The following is a 25704-nucleotide window of genomic DNA, read 5'->3' as shown; positions in this document are numbered from 1 at the left end:
TCTTTTCTCCACTTTTTTATTTTGTTAGCCGATTACAAAAAAAGAAAATAAAGTCTGAAATTTTCACACAATATAACAGAGCAACATGTTCAAAGAGAATTTATATTCAATAAATTAATGGTAAGCAAGTGCAAAACTTTCCAAAATGGACTTCAAAACATCTCTGACCACTTCAGTGGCCGTGTGTAAATACTATAATACGACTGCTACAGCTCAGTGTCCTGGAACGCAAATGGTCAACAAATATCCAAAGATTGCTGCTGAGACAACAGAAACATGAAACTGTATTCATTTTATTTTTAAAACTAAAAATGTGCATTTTTGTTTTCTGATTTGTAGCTTAAGCTGTTGAAATGAAAATAAATGAGTTTGATGGGTAATTCTTTTGTTATTTTTGGCCTTATTTACCAAAGCACGCCTAACTTTTAGGTAAACATGCGATTCACACACAGAGAGAGACAACTAACACCAAACAAGGTCATTTCTTGGCTTTCTGTAGTAAGGCTTTACAATGCGCCTTTTATTCAGGCACGTTGCTAAGGGCTGTTTCTGCTATAAAAAGGGTTCCAGGGAAATCTGTTAGACTGGTTTATCAGCTAACAGCCTCATAGAAAACATGCTTCCTTTCCGCTTACAGTACACAAATATGTAGTCAATAATTAACAGGTTTTGCTTGAAGCATCAAAACTAAATTTAATTTTTTTTTTTTACTGCATTTATTCTAAATGACTATACCAGTGAAGTCATTAAAACATTCAGATTTTACTTGCTTTGGAAAGCCTGTACAACTGGGTCACAAAGTCCAAGCTCAGCTGTGATTTGTTCTCTAGCGCAAACATTTTAAAAATCAATTTGGAGCTCATTAGTGCCCAGGAAGAAAAAACTCAAACAGGAAGTGGTTATCAGTGGCTTGCTAATGGCTTAAGATATTATCAAAGATACGTGCGAGAGCATCAGCTAAGCGTCGAGTTCAATCGGCGGCGTTGTCTCACGTCTCAGACCGCCAATCAGGAGCAAATTTCCAGGGGGATTAAAAAGAATTCCACTTCTCATGTACATTTGAAGGCTGATCCAAGGACATCCTTTCTCTTACTTGGATCTTACATTCAGTAGAGCTGGACCAACAGGACTGTTACGGTTGCTGTGGACAAAAGCAGGCATTTAAAAATAATAATAAGAGTGATAAGAGATAAGAGTGTAACAAACCTTATAGACCTGTTAATGAGAGAAAAGGTTAATTATGCTTGGTTTTTCAGAGAAGCCTGCTGTCAAAAAGGTCGAGCCACAACTGAGGGTTATGTGAAAGATGAAATAAAATACATATATATGTAAAATTAAAATAACCATGCAGCCACAACATTAAAACCACTGTCAAGTCGATATTGCTCAACTTGTTCCAATGCAAGTTGCTGCAGCAGGGGCACAGCTGCACAGCAAAAGCTGCTCAGGAACTGCTCCATCAACTCGACAAGAGTTCATTCAGCTTCCAAACTCCACAAATCCTTATCAGATCCAGGATCCATTAAAGACACCAAACCCCCCACAACAGAAAGCATCACAGTGGCATCCACAGAAAAGGGCTACCCTGAGAAGATGGAGCAGCTTTGGCAGCACTAATTGAGGACTTATAAAATTTTAGGAAAGTGGTTTAAAGTTGTAGAAGGTCTGTGTGTAATGAACATGCATGATGAAGAAATATGGAAAAAGCATCTGCCTGCACTGACATGTATTTTTTACAGAATGGTGCTTATGGATCCATCTTCTTACCGCAAGAGCTAAATCCTCTCCATGTTTTGCAGCCTCTTTGTCAGTATTGTCTCCACGACTGCTGTAACCAAGTAATGACCCGTCAACATTACAGCTCAGGTATGAGAGGGCAGATGGCGTGACAAGAATTTAACCCTCTGAGACTTGAGGCAGCAAGTACACCTGTAGCTCCACACACCAAAAAAGGCCGCCTCACATCTAAGCAGGTTAAGTCCAAACACCCACAAACCACTAAACTATGAGGAAAACCCCACAAACACACATTAGCCATGCAGCTATCTGCTCATAAGATATGTGGCAGCTGCATAGAGATACAAAATATGATCGTCAAGGACAAAATGGGCCTTAACGCACCTGGAGAGCTACACTCCAGCAAAAGACCAAATACTTGGTCCTATTACATGATGATTACTGAAAAATCTGAAGATATGTCTTCAAGAGGAAACGACTACATACAACTATAATGTTCAGATTTGTTAATAACATTAAATCAGGGATGGGTAACTCCAGCCTCGAGGTCCACCGTTCTGCAGGTTTTCCATGTTTTCCTGCTCCAGCACATCAAACTAATTAATGGACTGTTTTGCAAAATTAAACAATCTGTTGAATCTATTTGGTTTGAATCTGGTGTATTAAAGCATGGAAACGCCTAAAACATGCAGGATAGTGGCCCTTGAGGGTCATAGCTGCCCATCCCTGCCTTATATTATGGGCTAAATAAGACAAATACAAACAAACAGGGCTCATACCATCAAGAGCAACTCTCCTTTACAGTTTGTGAACTTATTACACACACTCATCTCTGACCTAACAGGAAAAGGCGTTCCTGATTTTAATCTTTACGCCCATCACACTTTAAGGCCCACTTCCATGTTTCAAGGGAGAAATGATCAGTTGTAAAATTCATTCGAGCTCCAGGTGATTACAAAAACCTTGTTTTTCCAACATTATTTGGTCCGATAATAAAAGAAAGACTCTTAATGTAAATTTTGGTCTAATTTGCATAAAACTAACATGGCTGCCAAATGTTTTATCCTTCAAAAGAAGCTTGTTTCAACTCTGGTCCTCGAGAGCCAACATTCACTGCGCCAACACACCTCATTCAAATAAAATGGATCCAATAGCTTCCCTCTACAAAGAGATGCATTCATCCGAGTCAAGCGTGTTGAAGCAGGAAACATCTAAAATTTGCAGGACAGCAGGGCCTGGAGGACCGGAGTTGAAGGGCCCATCTTTTAACCCAATTTAGGGAGTAAAAATCATGCATAACATGATGGAAAGGAAGCACACACTTTTAATAATGTGCTACACAATATAAACACGTCATCAATATCAGGGTATGGAGGATATAAAGAGCAGTCGACTAATCAATTAACAGAACAGCTAAGCAATAACGCTCATATGCTGCTGGTTTTGGACCAGATGGAAAACAAAAACTTCATAATAACAGGAGACTAATTCTGTCAAAACTAATATTTATAAAATATAAATATAAATTACCACATCTGTGATGACTCATCTTATTTTCTGCCCTCAAGACAAATGTCTGCTGATATCACTAAAAAGAATGGAGGCCTTTTCCTTCCTCAGTCGGAGTAACTCCTGCCCCCTCAGAGCCTGGTAATCCTTCCTGACCTCCGTTCTGCTACCTTACTTGTTCTTCATCCCGACCTGCAATCAAGTCCCTGTCCTCTCATTTTACCAACACCAGCCACATTTTTGAGCTTATAAAAGAAACCTTGGGCACTCAGTTGACCTTAATCAGACCTCTTTCTTCATTGTTTAAATACCACCTGGTTTGCATTGGCTCGGTTTGTTTAAAATGATGTGCAAATGCAAAAAAGGGAAGTAAACTGTTTCTCAGATCTGAGGTTTCAAAACACAACATTTAACAATACAAAACATATTACACCATGTCATTATTCATTTAAAATAACAGCTAAAAATCCAGAAGCAGGGTGTGAAAACTAACTTCTTCCCTTACTGCTTCCATCAAATAAAAACGGGTAAGCTGCAAGCGGGACATGAGTTGCTCAAAATAAAAACTGCAACTAGATGCAATGCAGCGAGATGACACTGCAAAAATCTCTGAAGCGCAACTGCTGCTACACATCAGTCTGAGAGGGATTATAATACCATTTAAAAAAATATGGAGGCCTATCATTCTACAGAGAGGATAATGTTTCTGTGTAGAATAATGCTGATAATTCTCAGAAGTGAGTAGACTGAATAAGCATGACTCACTTGGAAGGGGATGCAGGAAAAAGCCTCCTTTCTGTAAGGACAATGTGCCAGAATAGCTTAGATTAGCAACGTTGCATCTTAACAAACTGCAAGACTTCTGCAGCAACATCCTTTGGACAGACAAGACGCAAGTGCTGACATCTAGGCACAGGGCACAGCTTCAACAGTATTTTGGGGTAAAATACAACAACATAGAACAGCAGGACAAACTCCTCCTAGAGGCTGTCTACTGTTATGGCCTCACACTTAACCATCGCTTGTCCAAAACTGTGACAAAGCCCAGCAACAGAATAAGACTGCTGAAGGAATTATGATGTTATTTACTTTCATCTTTTTCTGCTTCTGAATTTCTGGCTTTGTTTATGTTAAACAAACAGCATGGTGTAACAGGTCATGTTCAACTGTGCAAGTCTCTCTCTGCTGTTTTCCACCATTTTACTGAGCTGCTAACTGTGAGCTGAAACATTTCCACATCTCGAACACTTTGTTTAAATCAGGGGCAGGCCTTCCTCACAACATCCTTCCTAAAAATCACACAGCTGAACCACCTCCTTTCCGCAACAGTTTCAACATAAACTGAACACTGAAATGATCATGACGGAGGTTTTATTGCACGCAATATTAGCGGCTGCTAGTCATGAGTAGGTCAGTGAGGTTAGAGTCCAAAAGGAAAGACTTGCGTGCTCAGGCAGGTGGGGCATTAAGTGGAAAAAGTGTCACGGGTAACTTACAGATATATCATGGTAAGGAGGCTCTGATTTTCAGTGGAAAATCTCCTCCCTTCAATCTGAAACCTTCTTCCTCCCAAAAAGAAAAAAATAAATAAAAAAAGGATGTCTTACAACAGCCTACTTTAAAACAAACAGGATATGAACAAGTGTGTTGTAGGGAGAACAACAACAGGTAATCCTGACCGGGTCAGGCCATGTAGAAGATTAACAAGTATTTTTGCAGTCCAGATAGTTTAAAAAAGACTTCCTGACCTACATCAAATTAATCTAAGCCAGAAACTAGACACACCAACAACTCACTACATGGACCTTTAAAAGCTACAGATTTTAGCTGTACCGTCTTCCCGTTAGCCTGATCCTCAAGAGGAAAGTTGTGAGAAGGAGCATCAACATTTTTCCCAACACGAACTGTAATAACTAACTGCACTGAGAATTCAAACAATAATCATTAAAAAGAAGTCCTGATTCATTAGTTGACTGCTAGTTGTAACCACTGCATACTAAATCATCTAAAATTTAATTTCAATTACATCAATTTGTGCAAGTGAGCTCTGTATAGGAGAGTGCTTTTTATGACAACATTGGCACTGAAAGAAGGAATATTTACCAGGAGGGCCTAAAAAATAAAGTGTAAAACTTTAACATGCAACAGGCAGGAAGCTCAGATAGTAAGAAAATGTGCAGCTCATCAACACTGTTAACAGCTGGACTGAAGAGACAAACAAAAGGCAGAGAATACATAACAAATAAAGCGATTTCAAAGGTTAGTCTGCAGAACGGAATAAAACCATTTACCCTTTTTTTCCCCTGTAGTAGAATACACCGATGATGATGGCAATTACCACAACTATTTTGATGGGAAAAAAAACAAGAGATGTTTGAAGATGATGATGATTTAAAATAATGAGTGACCATAAGGCAAACATCTGTTGTAAGACCATAATGACATTTAACCCCTTTTCACTCCAGGAAAAAAAAGCCAAACAGGGATATGAACTTTATAGACTAATTAAACTGTTTTGTGGGGTGTTTTTATATAAAAAAATTTTAACAGATGCCTGTAGATGACAATAGCTGCATAAAACAATAATTATATTACAGCCTGATGCCTTACCAAGTTTTAGTCCAAGAACTAGAAAATAACCCATTAATGTCTTTGCCCTTTAGAGACTTCTGGTAACCTCACTCACACATTCTCAGATGAAAGGTAAATTAGTTATTAAAAAATAATAAGTTTAATTTGTTTTGTCTTTTGCTATACTTACACACAGCTGGCCTACTTGGAGTGTTCAGGGGTTAAAATGCTCAACTGGCAGCTCAAAATAAATTAGCAATAAAAAAAATAAATAATAAATACTGCAGTTCACAAATTATTTCATTCTGGAAACAAATTCATTCATTAAAATATCTCAATTTATCTTTTTTTAACATATTTGTGAATCCAAATAAGAATATTATGGCCTCTCAGGTGCTCCATAATTCATGGTATTACGGGCGTGCTGGTCTGAGGCCGTAACAGCCTTATTCGGATCAACGTTGTCACTGAACGTTGTAGATGTCCTCAAAGATAACATTGACACTCACCGACAGCGGTAATGCCTAACCCAATCGGAAGGGCATTTGAACCACCTGTGGAAAAATGATAGATGAGAAACAAGAAAAAGAGAGAAGAATGAACAGGAATAGTTTATGGACGATTTTCACTGCTTACCATGAGGATCGTCTGGTTTAGGAGTGACACCTGCAGCAGAGATAAGGAGTGAAAACATATTAAAATACAAAAGTCTGTTTTTATTGTTTAACATATAAGAAAAAACATTAGTAATATTGTGAGCAATCACCAGCAGGTTAACCAGAAGGTTACGCTGCGACTAAGCACGGAGAACAGGGTAGTGAGCTATACGAAAACTAGCACACTGCATTTGATCTTAAATAATGCGAGGTTCATGGCTGATTTAAAAGCAAGTAACATTACAACAATCTGTATAAAACGGTATAAAAGCAGTACAGTATCACTTTCAGGAAAATCAACAGATAAACCTCGATGGCTTTGTCCATCATTGGCCAATCCAGGTAAATAGATACCTGGCAGGTCAAGGTACACTACAGTACTTCTGATTCATGCTGGATAACAATATTAGTGTAAGAGTTAGTTCTTTTATTGAAGCAGCTGCCCAGATCACCTTACAGAAGAGCTTCTCTGAGTGTGAGGCAGGGCTGCCTGAGGGGAAGCTGTACAGTCAGGGGTGTATCAGTGAACAGCAGAGAAGAAACTTTATTTATGTTAGCTATTAAAAGGATCAGAGCCTAAATGTGAGAGATCTGGTTAAAAAGAAAATTCATAGATGCATTAGTTTAAGAAATATTACCAATTATCCCCACAAGAGACAAACACCACCACTAAGAGTTTAAACCATGAAAGATTACTACAATAAACACACAAAAACACAGAAACCGCTCAGTCACTCCTCAGGAGAATTTAGTGTGACCAATTAACCTAACATGCACGTCTTTGTATGGTGGGAGGAAACCGAATACCCGAAGTGAACTCACGCATACGACTGGGAGAACATGCAAACTCCACACAGAAAGAGCCCTGTTTGAACCCCTCCCCAGCCGAGGCTCGGACCGATGACCTTGCTGTGAGGGGGCCAAGTCGCTTCTTTTCATCAGGCTGGACGCGTGTTTCTCTGGCAAGATCTGGCAACGCTTCAGTTCCTGCAGGCATTTCCTGTTTTAGAGCAACAATGGCGGCCGACGAGGTGCAGTGTCTTCACGAGCTCGTAGAAGCAAATAGAGAAATAATTATTCTGTTAAAACTTTTACAACGTATTCAAATTAAAATGGGTTTACTGGACAAATTCAGCGAGATCCAGAAACGTGTAATCACAAACTGGCAAATCACAAAGGAGTACTTCCGTGTAGCCGTACTGTTTAGCAGGGGTGTGCATCAAACCACTGCAGACCTGCACAGAGCCTACGGAGGCGATGCCGTAACCGATCGTACGCAAGTACAAATCCAGCTTAAGCGTTAGATACGAATAAATGCCTGCAGGCGAGCAGGTTTACTTGGGAGTATATAAACCTAAAGCAAAGCTATGAAAGGGCTTTCTTTTACCAGTGTATAGGTCAGGGTGCCCAAGTCCGGTCCTTGAGATCTTCTATCCTGCAACTTTTAGATGCATCCCTTCTCCAACACACCCGAATCAGACAGCTGAACTCCCTAATCAACACGTCATTCAGCTCTGCAGAGGCCTGGTAACAAGCCAATCATTTGATTCAGGTGTGTTGGAGAAGGGATGCATCTAAACGTTGCAGGATAGAAGATCTCAAGGACTGGGCTTTGGAATCCCTGGTATAGGTACTACACTAGGGCTAGGACATTTAATGGCAGCCCCTCCACACACAGCATATGGCTTCAAGAACTAAAGCAATCACTCTTTCTAAAATACCACCACCGCCACGGTGCTCTGAACTCCTATTTTGTGATAAAAGCTACATCTGCATCACAGGACATGCTCAATTCATCCTATTACTGTTGTCAGCAATGACTGTGCCAAACAGACAGCCATTAAAAGCTGAACACCCAACACTGACTTAAGTAAATGCAGTGCCTTCGCTGCAAGCCAGCAGGAGAGGTGAGAACTGCCTTGTGAAAAGTCGACAAACTTCTTTGTTCATGTCCTCACCACCTGATGTAAAATCAAAAACCATTTCTCCTCAGAGATGCTGTGGTTTTGTGAAAGCTTTCCTCTGTTTTCGTAGCAACATAAACATTAGCTTAGCTTACTTTGAGGGCATGCATCAGAACCCTCAGCTCAGTCACAGGATAAAACAGGCTCACGCACTGCTCCATACAGCCTGTGTTCGGAGGCACTTACAGACTATCATTTCTCAAATTTGAAATAAGCAACAGCCCTGAGAGGGACTGTACCTGCTGGTTTCTTTGTGTCAGGAGTAGAGGTGGTGGTAGCTTTAGTTGTGGAGGACGCTTCTGCAATAACATCAAATATGTTAGGAATGTTTCACGATAAGGACGGGGATAAGGCAAGTGCTTCAGCTTTTTCAAACTCTTTCTGTAAGAAATGTAGCAGCAGATGCGGTTGTGGACAAAGATGAAGACGTTTGTCGACTTTTGACAGAGCGGTTCTCCCATGCATCCATGCCCTCTGCTCCGTCTCATGCACTGCTCCATACAGCCTGTGTTCTGAGGCGCTTACAGACTCTTTTTTCAAATTTCAAGAGAAGCAACAGCCCTGAGAGGGACTGTACCTGATGGTTTCTTGGTAGTAGTGGTGGTAGCTTTAGTTGTGGGGATCATTGCTGTAATAACAAAATATATGTCAGGTACGGTTAAAGATAAAGATGGTGATGAGGCAAGCAGTTTAGCTTTTTTACATTTTTTTCAGAAGGATTAAAAATGCTTTCATAAAACCCCACTAAAGCGCTAAAATTATTGTATGACTTCTGCCCTCTTTTGTCTTGTCTCTAAATATTTTTATGTGCTCCATTTTTCTTTAGGTATTTGGCAAACATGAACAATAAATTTCATTAATCTCACTTTTAAAATCAGCCATTTTGAAAGGACATGTTCCTAAATTACATTAATAAACATTTAATGGAGAAAAAACTTTAAAAGATAGTGGAAACATTTTAAAGCAACTTCCTGATTCACATTCCCATCAGCATAGACCACAGATACAACATGGCACTATGTATTTAACCTGATCAGGTTTAAGTAATGATTTTTATTTATGACTTACTTTTAATGCATTGTGGAATTCCAGGTAACCACTGACTATTGATGCCACATGTAAGACTAGGTGATCCCTCCATTTCGTATCCGTTTTTACACCTGAATGTCATAGAGGCCATGTATCCATGGGGAGGTCGGGAACCATCAACAAATTCACCATTTGAAATGGCAGGATCGTTACAACGAACCACTGCAAGGAAAAAAAAGAAAATGCTGAGACAGTGGTGGCATTTATTTTGAAAGGTGGGGTTAAAATATATATTTTAAACACTTACAGACACATTTTGGAGGACTAGGACTGAAATTTTCAGTCTCTGAACAGGTCAACTCTTTTGATCCATTGAGTGTGTATGTTGCATCACAGCTGTATTTTACAACATGTCCAAAATCGTAGGATTCTAGTTTAGGTACAAAATCCCCATTCTGAATCTGTGGTGGATTAATACATCTTACCACTGCAAAAACAAAATGAGACCCATTAGACAAAGACAAGTTTTTTTTTTTTTTTTTTTTTTTTTTTTTAAAAAAAAGTGCAACATGTGAACACAGAAAGATGCAAACCTTCACATGTAGGCAGCCTTCCCATCCAGCCCTGGTCTCCACAGAGCAACACTGGATTTCCAATCATTCTATAACTGATTAGAGGAATAAAAATGTTACTATCTGCAAGCCCCCTTAAGAGACTTTTCTTTAATTCATTTATTTGAAAAAATATAATTGAAATAGGTAAGAAACAGTTTTACATTAATTCTCTAAACATGATCCATAAGAGTTATCAATGTATTACTAACCCTTTCCGACAAACCACCGTAGCTTTGTCACCAAACTCTGTCCCCTCATAATTTATATCTCCATTGTCCACTGATCCAGCAGAGCCACAACTCTTCCCTGCAGAAAAAAATTATTCAGAGGATTAGGACCATTTCTTAAAAATTACAGTTTTATTTATCAGTAATTAGATTGTCAGTATTTTCATCCAGACAACACATTGTTCATCTGAAGGTTCAAATTTTCAGAAGGTTACCCGTTAAAATAGGCTAATGTTGCTGCTACATGATAAAGATTCTTAATATGTAATAAAGTAAAATATTTACTATTGCATTTCAACGTCACAGCACTCCATGTGCCTGTAGTACAGGTGATGGTTCTAGACCCTCCTGCAGATTCGTGTCCAACAACACATTTCAGTCTAGCTGTGGACCCATCTGGGAATGTGTTTTTAATGATGTCTTCATCACTCAAAGTCATGGTGGGTCCTAGCTCAGGTTTAGAACAGTCTTGAGCTGTAATAGAAATGTAAAATGTTAAGGAGATATGAGCAGATGTGAGCAGTGAATGGTAATCAAGAATAAAGGGCGCATGCTCAGTGTTATAACCTGAGCTCACCTTGAGCAAGAACAGCAAGGCCAAGACTGCTCAACAGAAACAAGGCAGAGACACCCATGACAGATCTGACACGTTTATCCAAAATACCTCTCTGGGGGAAAAACAGGGACACAAGAGTTTATATAGTGAGGATTAGAGCAAGGTTGTCCCTACAAAACATGCTAATTAGCAGCAACATAACCAGGCAAACACCAGAGCCGACTGCGACCAAGATTAGTTAAAATATCTAAATAAATCGATGGTCGTTCGGGTTAAAACACGACAACAAATCAGTATTCTGTCTCAAATGAGTTTAAAGGTTACCATCTTATCTTTGTTATGGTAGCAGATGTGACACACAACACGCCGTACTCCATGCCAAATTTGTCTGTAGTTAACTGAAGTAAAACCCGACGTTTGATCAAACTAACCAAGTTATTTAATAACATAATTTTAAGAAATGCTTCCGACAGAAAATTTCAACAAACACAAGGAATGCTGTTTTTAAAGTAACATTTTAGCCATTACGAAGCTAGTTAACCATTTTCTTTTAATCTCTCTTTCCCAAAACCCTGTGGGCGTATGCGTCACACAAATAACAGCATGCTAATCCCGAATTAGCTCCAGTTTTAAACTTATCTAAGCCGAATTTACCGTCAGATCATCGTGGTGGGAGAGCTATATTAACGGAGTTCACGTGAATCCCCGATTCTGCTGAAAATCGATAAACAAGTTAAGTTTAACACATAGCATTTATGTCGTTAGCTAGCTAAACGTTAGCTAAAGCGAAACCATCAAGGCGTTCATGAAGATATAAAGATAGATGTTACGATAATGGGTGATATTCATTCTCTTGTCGGTTAAATCTAACAGCGAAAAATGTGGGAATAGAGCTGGACCTACCGAACCTGTCCACAAAACGCGAAGACACACAATGGTGGTGACTTATTAGATGAGGTTAGTGACTTCCACTGCTTCTCGGAAGTGGGCGCGGCCAAAAACCTAAAAAGCTCTAACCAACGTCACCGTGTCCGTTAACGCGAACCTTTAAACATAATATAAGCCTATGTACGACGCTGCGTAATGAAAACACTTTTACGTTATACATGCCAACGTAATTATGTGATTTAAGAGGTCATGTACACTTATTTGCTGTCTGACAGTTTGCGAGCCAGACTTCAGGAGCAGACCTCCATGTGGAAACAAGATGGCAGAGCACAGTCACCTCAAGAAGGAAGGAAGGGTGTTTTCACTCCTTTTATTTATTTATTTTTATTGAAGTAAATTGAGGAGTATTTCTGTTATTCTTCTCAGTTTGAAAGTAATGTTAATTTAGTTATATATTTATATTTTTTTAGAATTGTCCATAATTTCGTCATTACTTCAATGGTACACTAAATGATCCAAAAGACATTTAAAGAAAGTGACTAATGCACCCAACCCAGTTAAAGTCAATATCAGGAAGTTAATTTCCTTCCTACTCTTTCTCAATTTCTTCACTGCGCCTCTAGTCGACACACCATCACATGAGCACAAAGGAAATTAAAAAAAAAAAATCTTCATTAAGTCATTTCCATGTTGCTCACTTATTGTAAATATATGAAATAGGAGTGACTCGACTGGGCTCAAAATGTCTAAAATGTTGAAGTAACAACTTTGTAGTAGAACAGGATCATTTATTCAGCAACGTGAACGACGTGAATAAAGGAAAAGTCAGGTCAAGTTGATTTATATAGCACATTTCCAACAGACATGCTGCCTGAAGTGTGTTTTACAAACTGAAAAACATTTAAATGAAAATAAAGTGCATGATAGAGCAATACAAATAAAGCAATACAATGAGCCTACCTAAAACAAGTAAAACAAAATAAATTAAGTGTTCAGTATTTGATAGAATACAGTAGTAAGATTTTTATGCCCACCTCAGACTGTTGACAATGTCAGTGAATCTATGTAGGCAGCCTGCCTTCTTGGACCCTCTAGCAAAAGTAAGCAAAATCCAGACCTTCCATGTCAGTCAGAACCATGTTACTGTCACGTGAATGTGAAAAATACAAAATGTTGATAACTTATTTCAGTAAGAAACTGTTTGCATTTATTTCATGTTACTTTGCAGTATTTACTGAGGTTTGCTGGTGACACAGCTGTAAAATCAGTTGTAAGACAGATCTATGAATATAGATCAGTTTCAGATATCTTTAAACGGCAAAACAACAAAAGGAAGCAAGGGATGTCTTTCCTAAATCAGTAATCCTGTGTAGATGTTGGAGACCAAGGGCTGATCATTTAGAAGCCATGAATGTGGTGAAAGCAGGGCCGGATCTAGGCTGGCAGGTGCCCTGGGCAAAACAGAAGTTTTGCTCCCCACCCCACGCGGCAAAATGCTTATCGAAACCGAAGCTACAAAACTCAGTCACACACTTTTTTGTAACTTAAGTACAAATTCTTGTCTCTTTATTAACAAACAAAACAAGGTCACACTGAAACACTCTAAACTAAACAAACTGCTACAAAAATGATAAACAGCACAACATAAATAACATTTAGTTAAAAATAAATAACATTACTGCAAGAGTCCAGGGCAAGAAATGGCAGTGCAAATGCAAATCCTAAAACAATGTAAAAAGTGTAATAAAAAACACACATTAAACTATAAAAACTGGTACAATTATGACAAACAAAACAAAATGCCACCTTGTAGAACAAAAAAAAATCAAGCAATCAAATTACATCTTTGAAGCATATTTCATATGTAAGTTGTAACACAAAGCTGTTTAGTTATTAAGATAAATCCCTCATGTCCTTCCAGCCACCAGGCCACCACTCAGAGAGACACAAACACAGTCTGTCTGTATTCAATCATCTTTATGACATCTCTGCATTGTGCAGTCAGTGTTCTTCATTTAAATCTGCTTGCTACAGATCCAAATATTATTTAATAGCTTAAATAAAAATAAAACATTATAAAACGTAATAGTACTGCAGTCATTCTTCTTTGTTGAATTAACTCATATTCTTCACTGAGAGCATCTGGTGAAGATCACCAGGCTGAGCCCTCCTTTCAGCAGCTTCTACAGGTGCCTGTTGTGGCTGTAAAAATGTTCTCTGCGCATCTGGAGAAACACAAATTTAACACATTACGTTTTATAGCAGTAACATTGAAAAGCAGTAGCCTGCCCTTCCAATAGACATTTGCATAAATACTGCATTACAAATACAATTAGAATCAAACATTTACTTTATGTCATTTGGACATTATGACATGCATGCTTTTTATGGCATAATACAGGTGGTACTTTAATTATAATATTGTTGTTACGGTGCAATAGCATCTATGTTAGTTAGCGTTAACCCACTGTCGATGTCAAAATGAAAAGTAACACACGCTGCCTTCATGTTCAGTAACTCAGACATACCTCTATTTTGCTCTAGTTTCCTCCTCCTTTCTACGTTTACTTTAAGCAGCACCTGACGGCTTTTCATTATAAACTTGGTAACACATGTTCTGTCAGTTTAGCATACATTGTCTGATCAGCATACGCATAGTGCAAACTGACGACTGCACCCAGCCCTAACCCGAACCTTAACCCGCATGCGCATTAACGTAACGTAAACTACTCTTATGCGTATGCTGACAGAACAACAAGCCTCGACGGACCGCAAAAAAAAAAAAAAAAAAAAAATGGAGGCGCCGCTCCCAGAGCCCTCGATATACTCAGAGTTGCGACATCCACTGACGTCTTTGAGCGGTCACGTGGGTCATGGAGCCTCCAACAGTTCTAAACAAACCCCGAGTTGCTACACTCTACTACGGAACAGACAGCAGCGATCGGATTACTGAGGGTGAAAACTAAACACATTATTTCTGCACATATACTTTTGTCAGTTAATGCATTATTATATTAACCAACCAGATCTGCTGGTTGTTAAACCAACACGGCTGAGAACTAAGGGTGACAGAGCCTTTGCAGCAGTGGCCCCTGTCCTCTGGAACTCCCTTCCTCTAGGCCTGAGATCTGTGGACTCCATGACCCCTTTTAAAAAGCAGCTAAAAACACATCTACTTAAACTTGATTTACTTAGTTTTATTTGTTTTTATTATCTCTGTATTACTGTTATTCAGTGTTTTATCTTGTTGTTAAGCACTTTGTGATTTTATCTTGAAAGGTGCTATATAAATAAACATTTACTTACTTACTTACTTACTTAATGTTGATTTAAGTGATTATCAAGTCGTGTTTAACAATAGATTAAATAAGTGTAACCAGCACAACAATTTCATACATTTTTGGAGGGAAATATTCATATCAACCTACAAACATTTATTAACGATCAGACATGACGGTCCTCATTATTTGATAACCACCCATACAGTTCACGGTTTTGATTAGCTTGTTAGGGCTTACTTTCATCTAATTATTAAAGCCAGTCGTGTTGTAGCATGTAATGTCAGTACTTAAAGTCAACAATGAATACAACACCGAATACCCCTTTAGACAGTACTGTGTCTCTCAGCTGCATTTCAGTGGTTTGTATGTAAATCCAAATCTGCACTGTCTCTCTTAAAAAAAAAACTTGACCATGCTTAGTTTATGTTTTTCCCTTTTTATTTTCAATTATTCTTCATAAATTTTTATGTTTTTAAATGCTTTGTAAAGCCCTTTGAATCACCATGTTTTTAAAAACAATTTATTTATTTATAGATGTTTTCAAACAGAATGTGATATTTCAGAGTAAATACAGTAATATTAAGCAACCTCCCCCCATATAATTTAGTTATATATTTATATTTTTTAGAATTGTCCATAATTTCGTCATTACTTCAATGGTACACTAAATGATCCAAAAGACATTTAAAGAAAGTGACTAATGCACCCAACCCAGTTAAAGTCAATATCAGGAAGTTCATTTCCTTCCTACTCTTTCTCAATTTCTCCACTGCGCCTCTAGTCGACACACCATCACATGAGCACAAAGGAAATTAAAAAAAAAAAATCTTCATGAAGTCATTTCCATGTTGCTCACTTATTGTGAAATATATATGAAATAGGAATGACAGGACTGGGTTCAAAATGTCTAAAATGTTGAAGTAAAAACTTTGTAGTAGAACAGGATCATTTATTCAGCAACGTGAACGACGTGAATAAAGGAAAAGTCAGGTCAAGTTGATTTATACATTTCCAACAGACATGTTGTCTTTTTATTTTCAATTATGCTTCATATATTTTTATGTTTTTAATGTCTTTGTAAAGCCCTTTGAATCACCATGTTTCCAGAGCTTTCAAACAGAATGTGATATTTCAGAGTAAATACAAGACAAGAGTGGGGAACAACAAGGATATTAGTAATAATCATTAAATAAATAATATACATAACATAAATGAATCTAACATTACAAGACTAATAGAAAACAAAAAAAAAATGAATGCATAAATCTTAAAAAAGAGAAATAAATAAATCATTAAAAATAAAGTAATACACCAAATTATTTTACAACAATTAAAATAACCCTTATTCATATCTATAAAAGATGCACTATAGGGGTAAGGCAGAACAAAAAAAATAATTTAGTACAGAAGATGAAAAAAATAACAGCATATCACAGTATCACATGTATTATTATTATACTGTTACCTCTAGGTTATTTACCTAAACCTTAGAAGCTCTGTTACGTAAGAAGTTAACAAATCCTCCCAAACATTTATCAAAGACTGCTGTTGTTTGTTTATATATATATATATATAAATATATATATATATATATATATATATATTAAACATAATCTTTTCCGATGACAGGTAAGACGAGAGCTCTCTAAGCCACAAAGAGCCACTGGGAGGGTCATTATTTTTCCAGCTGATAGTTATACATTTGTTGGCCACAATTAGGGCTAGTCTGATGAAGCGAGTATTCATTCTCCATGTTGCTGAATTGTGCAAGGTTAGAACATGAGCTAATATCAATGGGTGTTACCAAATAAGTGAACAAGTATGTGTAATAAAGAATTGCAAAAGTTAAGAGGGAAGATAAAAGAGTGATAGTGAGTGAATAGAGATGCTCAGGGAATAGGTGAAATATAAATTAATTAGGAATCAAATTTAGGCGATTACTACTCAGTTATTGGTGCATGGAACATGGAAAGCAAAAAGGGGAAAAGGCAGTTTTAATAAATATTTAAACAGTTTAAATAAAATTTAATGGATAAAAGTCATGTGCTCTGTGATTTTCTGTTATTTGTAATAGGGAATTCATGGAAAGCATTACAAACTCCCGAGCTGTCCCTGCTACTACGCATTAAAAATTCCCAGTACATGAAAAAATTGTTCACCTTAAAAAACAACACAGGAGCCTGAAATGTCATCTCTGGGCACCAGGCTAAACATAACCAGTATTTTGAGAACACAGTGACAATACGTTTCTACTAACCTAAGTCATATTAAACATCAAATTCTATGAATCTATGAGTAACAGTGCGCTTGATCAGTGCACTGGAATAAATACTATAAGACCATGACCACACTTTAACAAAAAAGCTCAGAGCCCATGGTGTAAAAGCACAATAGCTATAACATACAAAAGCAAAATACATTTAAACAAAATTCTATCACATTTAACAGACGCAAGTATTTTAGTGCAGGACGTCCGACAGAATGTACATGCATTTTCGTGACTTATAAGACTGATATTGCATCGACTCACCTCTGAAAATGAATGGAATGCATTGGCTATGAACTCAGTCTGATGTGGTATTTGGAACTATTGAAGCCTCCAGTAACCCGGAAGTGCGCCGCCATTTTTTGTACACCGGAGTGTCGCGACTCTGAGGATATGGAAGGCTCTGGATGAGGTCAGTAACTTTCACTGCTTCTCGGAAGTGGGCGCGGCCAAAAAGCAATAAAGCTCTAATAACCGTCGTCACCGTCTCCGTTAACGTAAACCGTTAACGTTTGATTATGAGATAAGCCTATGTGGCTCCGGGCCACGATGCGTCGTAATAAAAATAGTTTTACTTATCATCGTGTGATTTAAGAGGTCATGTACACTTATTTGCTGTCTGACAGTGTGCGAGCCAGACTTCAGGAGCAGACCTGCATGTGGAAACAAGATGGCAGAGCACAGTCACCGCTAGAAGGAAGGAAGGGTGTTTTCACCCCTCATTGTTTCCGTTTTTATTTATTTATTTTTGTTAATTATTATTATTAAGTGGATTGAGGAGTATTTCTGTTATTTTTCCAGGTTGAAATAAATTTTAATTTAGTTATATATTTATGTTTTTTCAATTATCCTTAATTTCGTCAGGGTACACTAAAGGATAAAAAAGGGCATTTAAAGAAAATGACTAATGCATCCAACCATAGCTAAATTGAAGATGAAAAAATAAATAAGCGTTTTCTTTATGAAGTTGCTCACTTATTGTAAAATAGGTTTGTTTTGAACTTTGTAGTAGAATAGGATAATTTATTCAGCAATGTGAATAAGATGAATAATGCAGAAGTCAGGTCAGGGTTATTTATGTAGAACATTTCCAACAGACATGCTGCCTGAAGTGTTTTACAAACAAATACATTGAAATAAAAAGTGCATGAAACAAAGCAATACAATAAGCCCATTTAAAACTATTAAAAACTAATTATTCTAAGTGTTCAGTATTTGATAGAACTAGTATGATTTTTATGCCCATGTCACAGACTGTTGACAATGTCGATGAATCTATGTAGGCAGCCTGTTTTCATGGACCCTCTAGCAAAAGTAAACAAAATCCAGCCCTTTCATGTCAGTCAGAACCATGTTTCTATCACGTGAATGTGAACAATAAAAAATGTTGATAACGTATTTCATTAAGATTTTGTCTTCACGTTACTTTGCTGTATTTTGTGAGGTTTGCTGGTGATGCAGCTGCAAAATCAGTTAGTTATAAGACAGCCATGCACACATCTGTTTGTGAGTGACGGTGCCACAAATTTGATCTTTTTTTTTTAAGTTTATATTTTGTGAAATATTGAAGTGATTGTTACAACTAAAATGTTCATCTAATGTTAAAAAGTGAAGAAAAACAAACAGTCAAAGCTATATATGTATTTGATTTACAGTTGTTTGCTTTGGGTGATGCTGCATTGTGTAACTTTTATCACTGCTACGTCAAGACTTGCACCTCAGTTGTAACAGGAAAATGTATTTTTAGCCAGATCATCAGTTTTACCAGTTTCTTGATCAATATTTGCTTTTTAACTTAAGTCGTCACATCTGGTGGCTTTATGAGATATTATCACCATGGAGACGTTTGGTAAGAAGATACTGTATGAATTCTGCATTATGATCTAGTACATGTACATGCTGTCTTATAACATGCTGCAATAACTGACCCTTGGACTTCTAACATTTACCCAAGTGAAGGTCAGTCAACAGTAAATATTAGTTAGACTTTGATTGGGTTAGTTCCTATCCTGAAAGTTTGGTTATAAATGTTGGTATAGGAGGATATTTTTCAGTATTGATCCACACTTCACACATAATTAGTCTTCTCAGAAAAATCTCTTACCCACTCACTTGTTGCGGCCCACCAGGAATCCTCCCGAACATCCCAATTAGCCACTCCGGCATTGTATAGGGAAGGACAACTTGGTTCAGAATTTCTGAAATAATTTTTTATTATATCAAAGTAACATGTTTGTAGTTCAGCAGGATAATTTCTTAGACCACATACGAATAATGTAAAGATGTTCAGTAGTTGTGTTAGGTTTTGAGGCTCCCACAATACGGATCCTCAATCCTTTAAAGAGACCGAACACTGATTTCCTCCGGAGTAATCCAACCAATGACAAACAGAACCCACTTCAACTCCAGTCTTCACTGAGCTCAGGGTTTTTACTCACAGGTTTCCAGTTACAATCAGCAGTATACACGTCCATTATCTGACTGACCCTCACAAGGCCAACCACCTACATATTTACACAGTGCATAAAACCCTACGGTCAGCCCCATTACCATACAGAAACGGGTGTATATACAATTGTAACTCCTAAAACACTACCACAGATTAACATACACCATTTCCCACCAAATACACCATTACATCCCCCTTTAACCCAAATGCTTAACTTAACACAATTACATAAATCAATAAAGCAAATACAAAAAATAAACACTATCATCATCCCATCCTCCCCCCTTTCCCTGGCCACTTTGTTCGTGCCAAATCAGCCAATTCAGCACACCAGGCCCTGGTTAACACCCTCATGGGCGCACCTCCATGAAGGTGTCGATCCCCAAACCACCTCAGAGGGAGAGAGAGAGATTAGCAACAAAAACACATGCTGAAAATAATCCAAACCCAATGTATTACCCAACCTAATAGGATCCAATATTAGTGGATAGATACATTAACAAAAAACTAAAGAAACACAAATAAAAGGATATTAAAGTGTATGCAGGGCATGTATGTGTGTGGTCTCATACTGAGCACCTGCTTAGTGAGGAGATGTATGCCGCTTCCTCACAAGTTGATTTTCTCTCCTGTCACAGACAATTGATGATAACACCTCTGAACCGAACACACTGGACACAATCTGATAAAATGATAATTTTTCCAGCTTATACTACACTGACATGTTCAATCAATCAATCAATCAATCAGTCTTTATTTATAAAGCACTTTTCATACAATAATGTAGCACACACACACACATACACACAACCCCCTCCCTGCTTGCGTCCTCTCACTTACCAGTATGTACAAGCAAGCGTACACATGCACATACACATGCACATGCACATGCACATACACATGCACATGCACATACACATACACATGCACATGCACATACACATACACATGCACATACACATACACACACATACATGCACATATTAAAAGACTAATGTGAGGTTGAGCACAGACGAGCCAGGTAAGGAAACATTATCACATGGAGCCGTCTGCACTGGGAGCCGCTCACAGGCCACGACTGCCAGGACACCGACCCAGGGCACACGGCCAAGTGAGAGGCGGAGGAGCCACCCAACCAGACCGAAAGAACCCGGAGGACAGAGCAGCCCCAGCCGATGAAAGCCCCCAGTGCAGAGATCCCCCTCCAAGGAAACACTGGAGAAATAACCTAAAAATAATATAAATAGATTAAAAGCATAGAATAAATAGAAATGGGTTAACATAGAAAAATAAATAGGCTAGGGGAATAGAATAAATAAGAATAAAATGAATAAATATTAAGTAAAAGCTAAATTTAAAAGGTGGGTCTTAAACCTGCTCTTAAAAACATTAACATTCTCTGCAGCCCTGAGCTCCTCTGGCAGGTTGTTCCACAGACGAGGATGTTATTCAAAGCCAATGATTGTAATGAATGGGTGGCTAAATGAAAGAGTCCAACACACTGGTATAAGATGTATTTGTGTTTCTTCAGATGTTTGACAAACTATTCAGAAATAACTCTTTCTTTGACCTTTGCAACACTGTGGAACAAACTAGTAGGACTTCTTTCTGTCTGACACCTGCTGCGTGAACTGAAGTTACTTTGGGAATTAAACAACACAAGTTATTACACAAATTATTTGCACACTCCAAATGGTACTTCAGATGTTCTCTTTCATTTTATTGAAAGCATTTACAGAGTCGCTGAAATCAGTCAGAAAACACAAACAAGTACATTTATTTTAAGGCTTTATCCTCCAGTTTTATTCATGAGAATATATGGGATTTTTAAGAGATGAATCAATGAACATTTGGGTGAAACAAAGTATTTAAAAGTCAGCTGAAACTGTTTTTCAAACAGTGGTCTTACTTCACATTTGACTTTAAAAAAGAAGAAAAACAGAAACAAGTGCTTACATGTTTAGATTATCTGACTGATAGATTTCTGTATGATTATAGAATAAAATTAGACTAAAATCAAATATAAACGTAGTAGATTAACAAGTTTAATTTCCTCTGCAAATTCTGGTATTCCAGACGACTGCTGACCATTCACAGCTCAGTTTAAACTCTCCTTTCAAATTTTATTCAAGGTTCGTGTTGGAAGCTCACTGTGGACAAGGATCCATGTGGACTTGAAGAACCTTAAGTGGAGCTTGGATTTTGAATCTCAGGATCCTCATTGCTCTGCTGTGGTGATAAAAAAGCCAGAAAATGAAAACAGTTTTCCACAAAATGTTCCTGGTTAGTTAAACTTGAACAGATTTAAGTCTGATTATAAAATTTGGCTTTTCATGTTGTAATTTCAGAACACAAATAAAGTGACACGACGAGCGACAGAAAGCAGACGTAAAAATGTAAGACTTACTTTTAATGCATTGTGGAGTTCCAGGCGACCATTGACTATTGATGTCACATGTCAAGCTGGTTGACATTTCATATCCATCTTTACACTTGTACGTCACAGAGGCCATGGGTCCATGTGGAGGCTGGGAACCATTAACAATTTCAGCATTTGGAATTTCAGGATCTTTACATTCAACTGCTGAAAGCAAGAAAAAAAGGGAAAAGAAAGTGTTGTGAAGTGCTGAAACAGCAGTGGTAAATATTAACAGGATCTATACATTCAAGCACTGTAAGGTAAATAAAAGAAAAGTAAAAGGGGGAAGTGCTAAGACAGCAGTGGTATTTATACAACAAGGTGGAGTTAAAATAAATTTTGGAGGACTAGGACTGAAATTCCCAGTCTCTGAACAGGCCAAGTCTTTTAATACACTGACTGTAAATCTGTCACCACAGCTGTATGTTATGACACCATTCTGAATCAGTGGTGGATCAACACATTTCACCACTGCAAAAACAAAATGAGACCCATTAAAATATATAAAATATATATATTTTTAAATACTTACAGACACATTTTGGAGGACTAGGACTGAAACCCCCAGTCTCTGAACAGGTCAACTCTTTTGATCCATTGAGTATATAAGTTCCAACACAGCTGTATTTTACAACATGTCCAAAATCGTAGGATTCTAGTTTAGGTATAAAATCCCCATTCTGAATCTGTGGTGGATTAATACATTTTACCACTGCAAAAACAAAATGAGACCCATTAGACAAAGACAAAAGTTTTTTTTTTTAAACAAAAGTGCAGCATGTGAACACAGAAAGATGCAAACCTTCACATGTAGGCAGCCTGCCCATCCAGCCCTGGTCTCCACAAGCCAACACTGGATTTCCAATCATTCTATAACTGATTAGAGGAATAAAAATGTTACTATCTGCAAGCCCCCTTAAGAGATTTTTCTTTTATTCATTAATTTGAAAAAATATTATTGAAATAAGTAAGAAACAGTTTCCCATTAATTCTCTAAACATGATCCATAAGAGTTATCAATGTATTACTAACCCTTTCCGACAAACCACCATAGCTTTGTCACCAAACTCTGTCCCCTCATAATTTATATCTCCATTGTCCACTGATCCAGCAGAGCCACAGTTCTTCTCTGCAGAAAAAAAAATTATTCAGAGGATTAGGACCATTTCTTAAAAATTACAGTTTTATTTATCAGTAATTAGATTGTCAGTATTTTCATCCAGTCAACACATTGTTCATCTGAAGGTTCAAATTTTCAGAAGGTTACCCGTTAAAATAGGCTAATGTTGCTGCTACATGATAAAGATTCTTAATATGTAATAAAGTAAAATATTTACTCTCGCATTTCAACGTCACAGAACTCCAACTGCCCGCAGTACAGGTGATGGTTCTAGACCCTCCTGCAGATTCGTGTCCAATACCACATTTCAGTGTAGCTTTGGACCCATCTGGGAATGTGTTTTTAATGATGTCTTCATGACTCAGTATCATGGTGGGTCCTAGCTCAGGTTTAGAACAGTCTTGAGCTGTAATAGAAATGTAAAATGTTAAGGAGATATGAGCAGATGTGAGCAGTGAATGGTAATCAAGAATAAAGGGCGCATGCTCAGTGTTATAACCTGCGCTCACCTTGAGCAAGAACAGCAAGGCCAAGACTGCTCAATAGAAACAAGGCAGAGACACCCATGACAGATCTGACACGTTTATCCAAAATACCTCTCTGGGGGAAAAAACAGGGACACAGGAGTTTATATAGTGAGGATTAGAGCAAGGTTGTCCCTACAAAACATGCTAATTAGCAGCAACATAAACAAGCACACACCACAGAGTCAAGATGAGTTAAGACATCTAAATAAATCGACGGTCGTTCAAATTAAAACACGATAACAAATTAGTATTCTGTAGTTAAGTAAAGTAACACCAGGCGTTTGACCAAACTAACAAAGTTATTTAATTAATAAAAAAAAAGAAAAAAAAAAATCCAACAGCTAATTCAACAAACACAAACACAAGGAATGATGTTTTTAAAATAACATTTCAGCCATCACAAAGCTTGTTACCCATTTTCTTTTAATCTCTCTTTCCCAAAACCCTGTGGGCGTATGCGTCACACAAATAACAGCATGCTAATCCCGAATTAGCTCCAGTTTTAAACTTATCTAAGCCGAATTTACCCTCAGATCATCGTGGTGGGAGAGATATATTAATGGAAATCATGTGAATTTCCGATTCTGCTGAAAAACTATAAAATCCTATGTTGTTAGCTAGCTAGAAATTAGCTAACACATAGTGTTCATAAAGATATGTATGGGTCAATGACAAATAAAGCTTCTAAAAAGATATTTCTAAAAAGTATTTTCAAAATGAATGACATACATAGTTTTGAGTCTGGAACAGTGTCTTTAAACAAGTCACTTTTGTTAGATAACATTTCAAAGAAGTGAAATAAATCTTTTTTACTTTATTTGTAAATTCTCTGCATAAAAATGGCAGGTGGCGCAACCACTTATTATAAATATATATATTTATATTTTCTTAGGATTTAATTCAAGTCAAATTTTTGGCAAGTATCCCTTAGAGTGTCTGCAGTAACACATTATTATTTTGTGGTTGTGTTGTTTTTTATCAGTATTTATTACCCCTCCTTTCTTTTAGGAGGATGGCTTCCCTTGCAGCTATTTAATGCCTTTCCTGTGTCCTGCTGATTTCTCTTTATTTGACAGACATCTACAATTGTTTAAAAAATCATGAAAATAATTTAAAAGTGTATAAATTCCTTATCTTAAAGCTTATGAATATCTAATAAATGCACTGCATAGTGTTAAAGCGTTAAATAACAGTATTTATGTCATATTGAGACATTCCTCTCAGTTACACCACCTGACTTTTGCAACTAATTTCAAATTAAACAGGCTTGTACTTGGACTCTTGCATTAGCTTTTGTGCCACTCTGACATTTTAAGGCGTACAAATTGTTGGACAAAAGTTTTTAAGTAATCTCAAAAGTTTAAAAAACTATTAGTATTTATAAATATTGGCTTATTTGAAATATTATAAACATGCAATCATGCCACGATGTTTCATTTAGAATTTATTATCATATAATATATAATTTTAAAAGTTTTCCTAGTCTATTTATTGCCTTGAACAGTTGCACCATCAGACATTTTGGTTGTTTGAGATGTAAAAAAAACAAAAAAAAAAAACAAAACAAAAAAACAAACAAACAAAAAAAAAACAAAAACAAAAACAAACAAACAAAACAAAACAAAGCAAACAAAAAAAAAAACTATATATTATTACAGCGTGCTATAAAATGTATTAAAACTGAATAAAGTGATGCATCTAATAAGATGATTATTTTTTTTAAATGCATGTCATCTCATTGACCCGATAATGGCTGATATTCATTCTCCTGTTGGTTAAATCAGTGAAAAATGCGGGAATAGAGCTGGACCTACCGAACCTGTCGACAAAACACGAAGGAACAGAATGGTGGTGATTTATTAGATGAGGTTATTTAACTGCTTTTCGGAAG

At 37.2% G+C, this 25704-nt stretch overlaps 1 protein-coding gene across 1 annotated transcript; it reads right to left on the bottom strand.

The window, feature by feature from the left end:
- On the bottom strand, positions 1–25704 carry LOC121651230 (membrane cofactor protein-like). The gene is made up of 18 exons (XM_042003243.1): positions 25628–25704; positions 23796–23886; positions 23504–23692; positions 23199–23295; positions 22969–23042; positions 22696–22878; positions 22155–22328; positions 10290–10386; positions 10060–10133; positions 9774–9953; positions 9506–9688; positions 9015–9065; positions 8677–8736; positions 6454–6483; positions 6327–6371; positions 5538–5589; positions 4743–4808; positions 1–1141 (listed from the first exon to the last, which is right to left on the bottom strand). Exons 2-18 carry the CDS (start codon positions 23851–23853, stop codon positions 1090–1092), a joined length of 1665 nt encoding a protein of 554 aa, XP_041859177.1. The 5' UTR covers positions 23854–23886; positions 25628–25704; the 3' UTR covers positions 1–1089.

Source organism: Melanotaenia boesemani, chromosome 13 (assembly GCF_017639745.1).
Source record: "Melanotaenia boesemani isolate fMelBoe1 chromosome 13, fMelBoe1.pri, whole genome shotgun sequence".
In the NCBI taxonomy this organism is placed as follows: Eukaryota; Metazoa; Chordata; class Actinopteri; order Atheriniformes; family Melanotaeniidae; genus Melanotaenia; species Melanotaenia boesemani.
Note: the sequence above shows the minus strand (reverse complement) of the source record. Positions and strands in the feature narration are given on the sequence as shown.

Bases quoted from the DNA above. Each gene is read 5' to 3' on its own strand.
- LOC121651230 (XM_042003243.1), bottom strand. From the start codon at position 23,853: ATGGGTGTCTCTGCCTTGTTTCTATTGAGCAGTCTTGGCCTTGCTGTT. The intron at 9,954-10,059 runs GTTTGCATCTTT...TTGTTTTTGCAG, and splicing joins AAGGCTGCCTACATGTGAAG to TGGTAAGATGTATTAATCCA. The intron at 9,689-9,773 runs GTAAGTGTTTAA...TTTTCCTTGCAG, and splicing joins TAGTCCTCCAAAATGTGTCT to TGGTTCGTTGTAACGATCCT.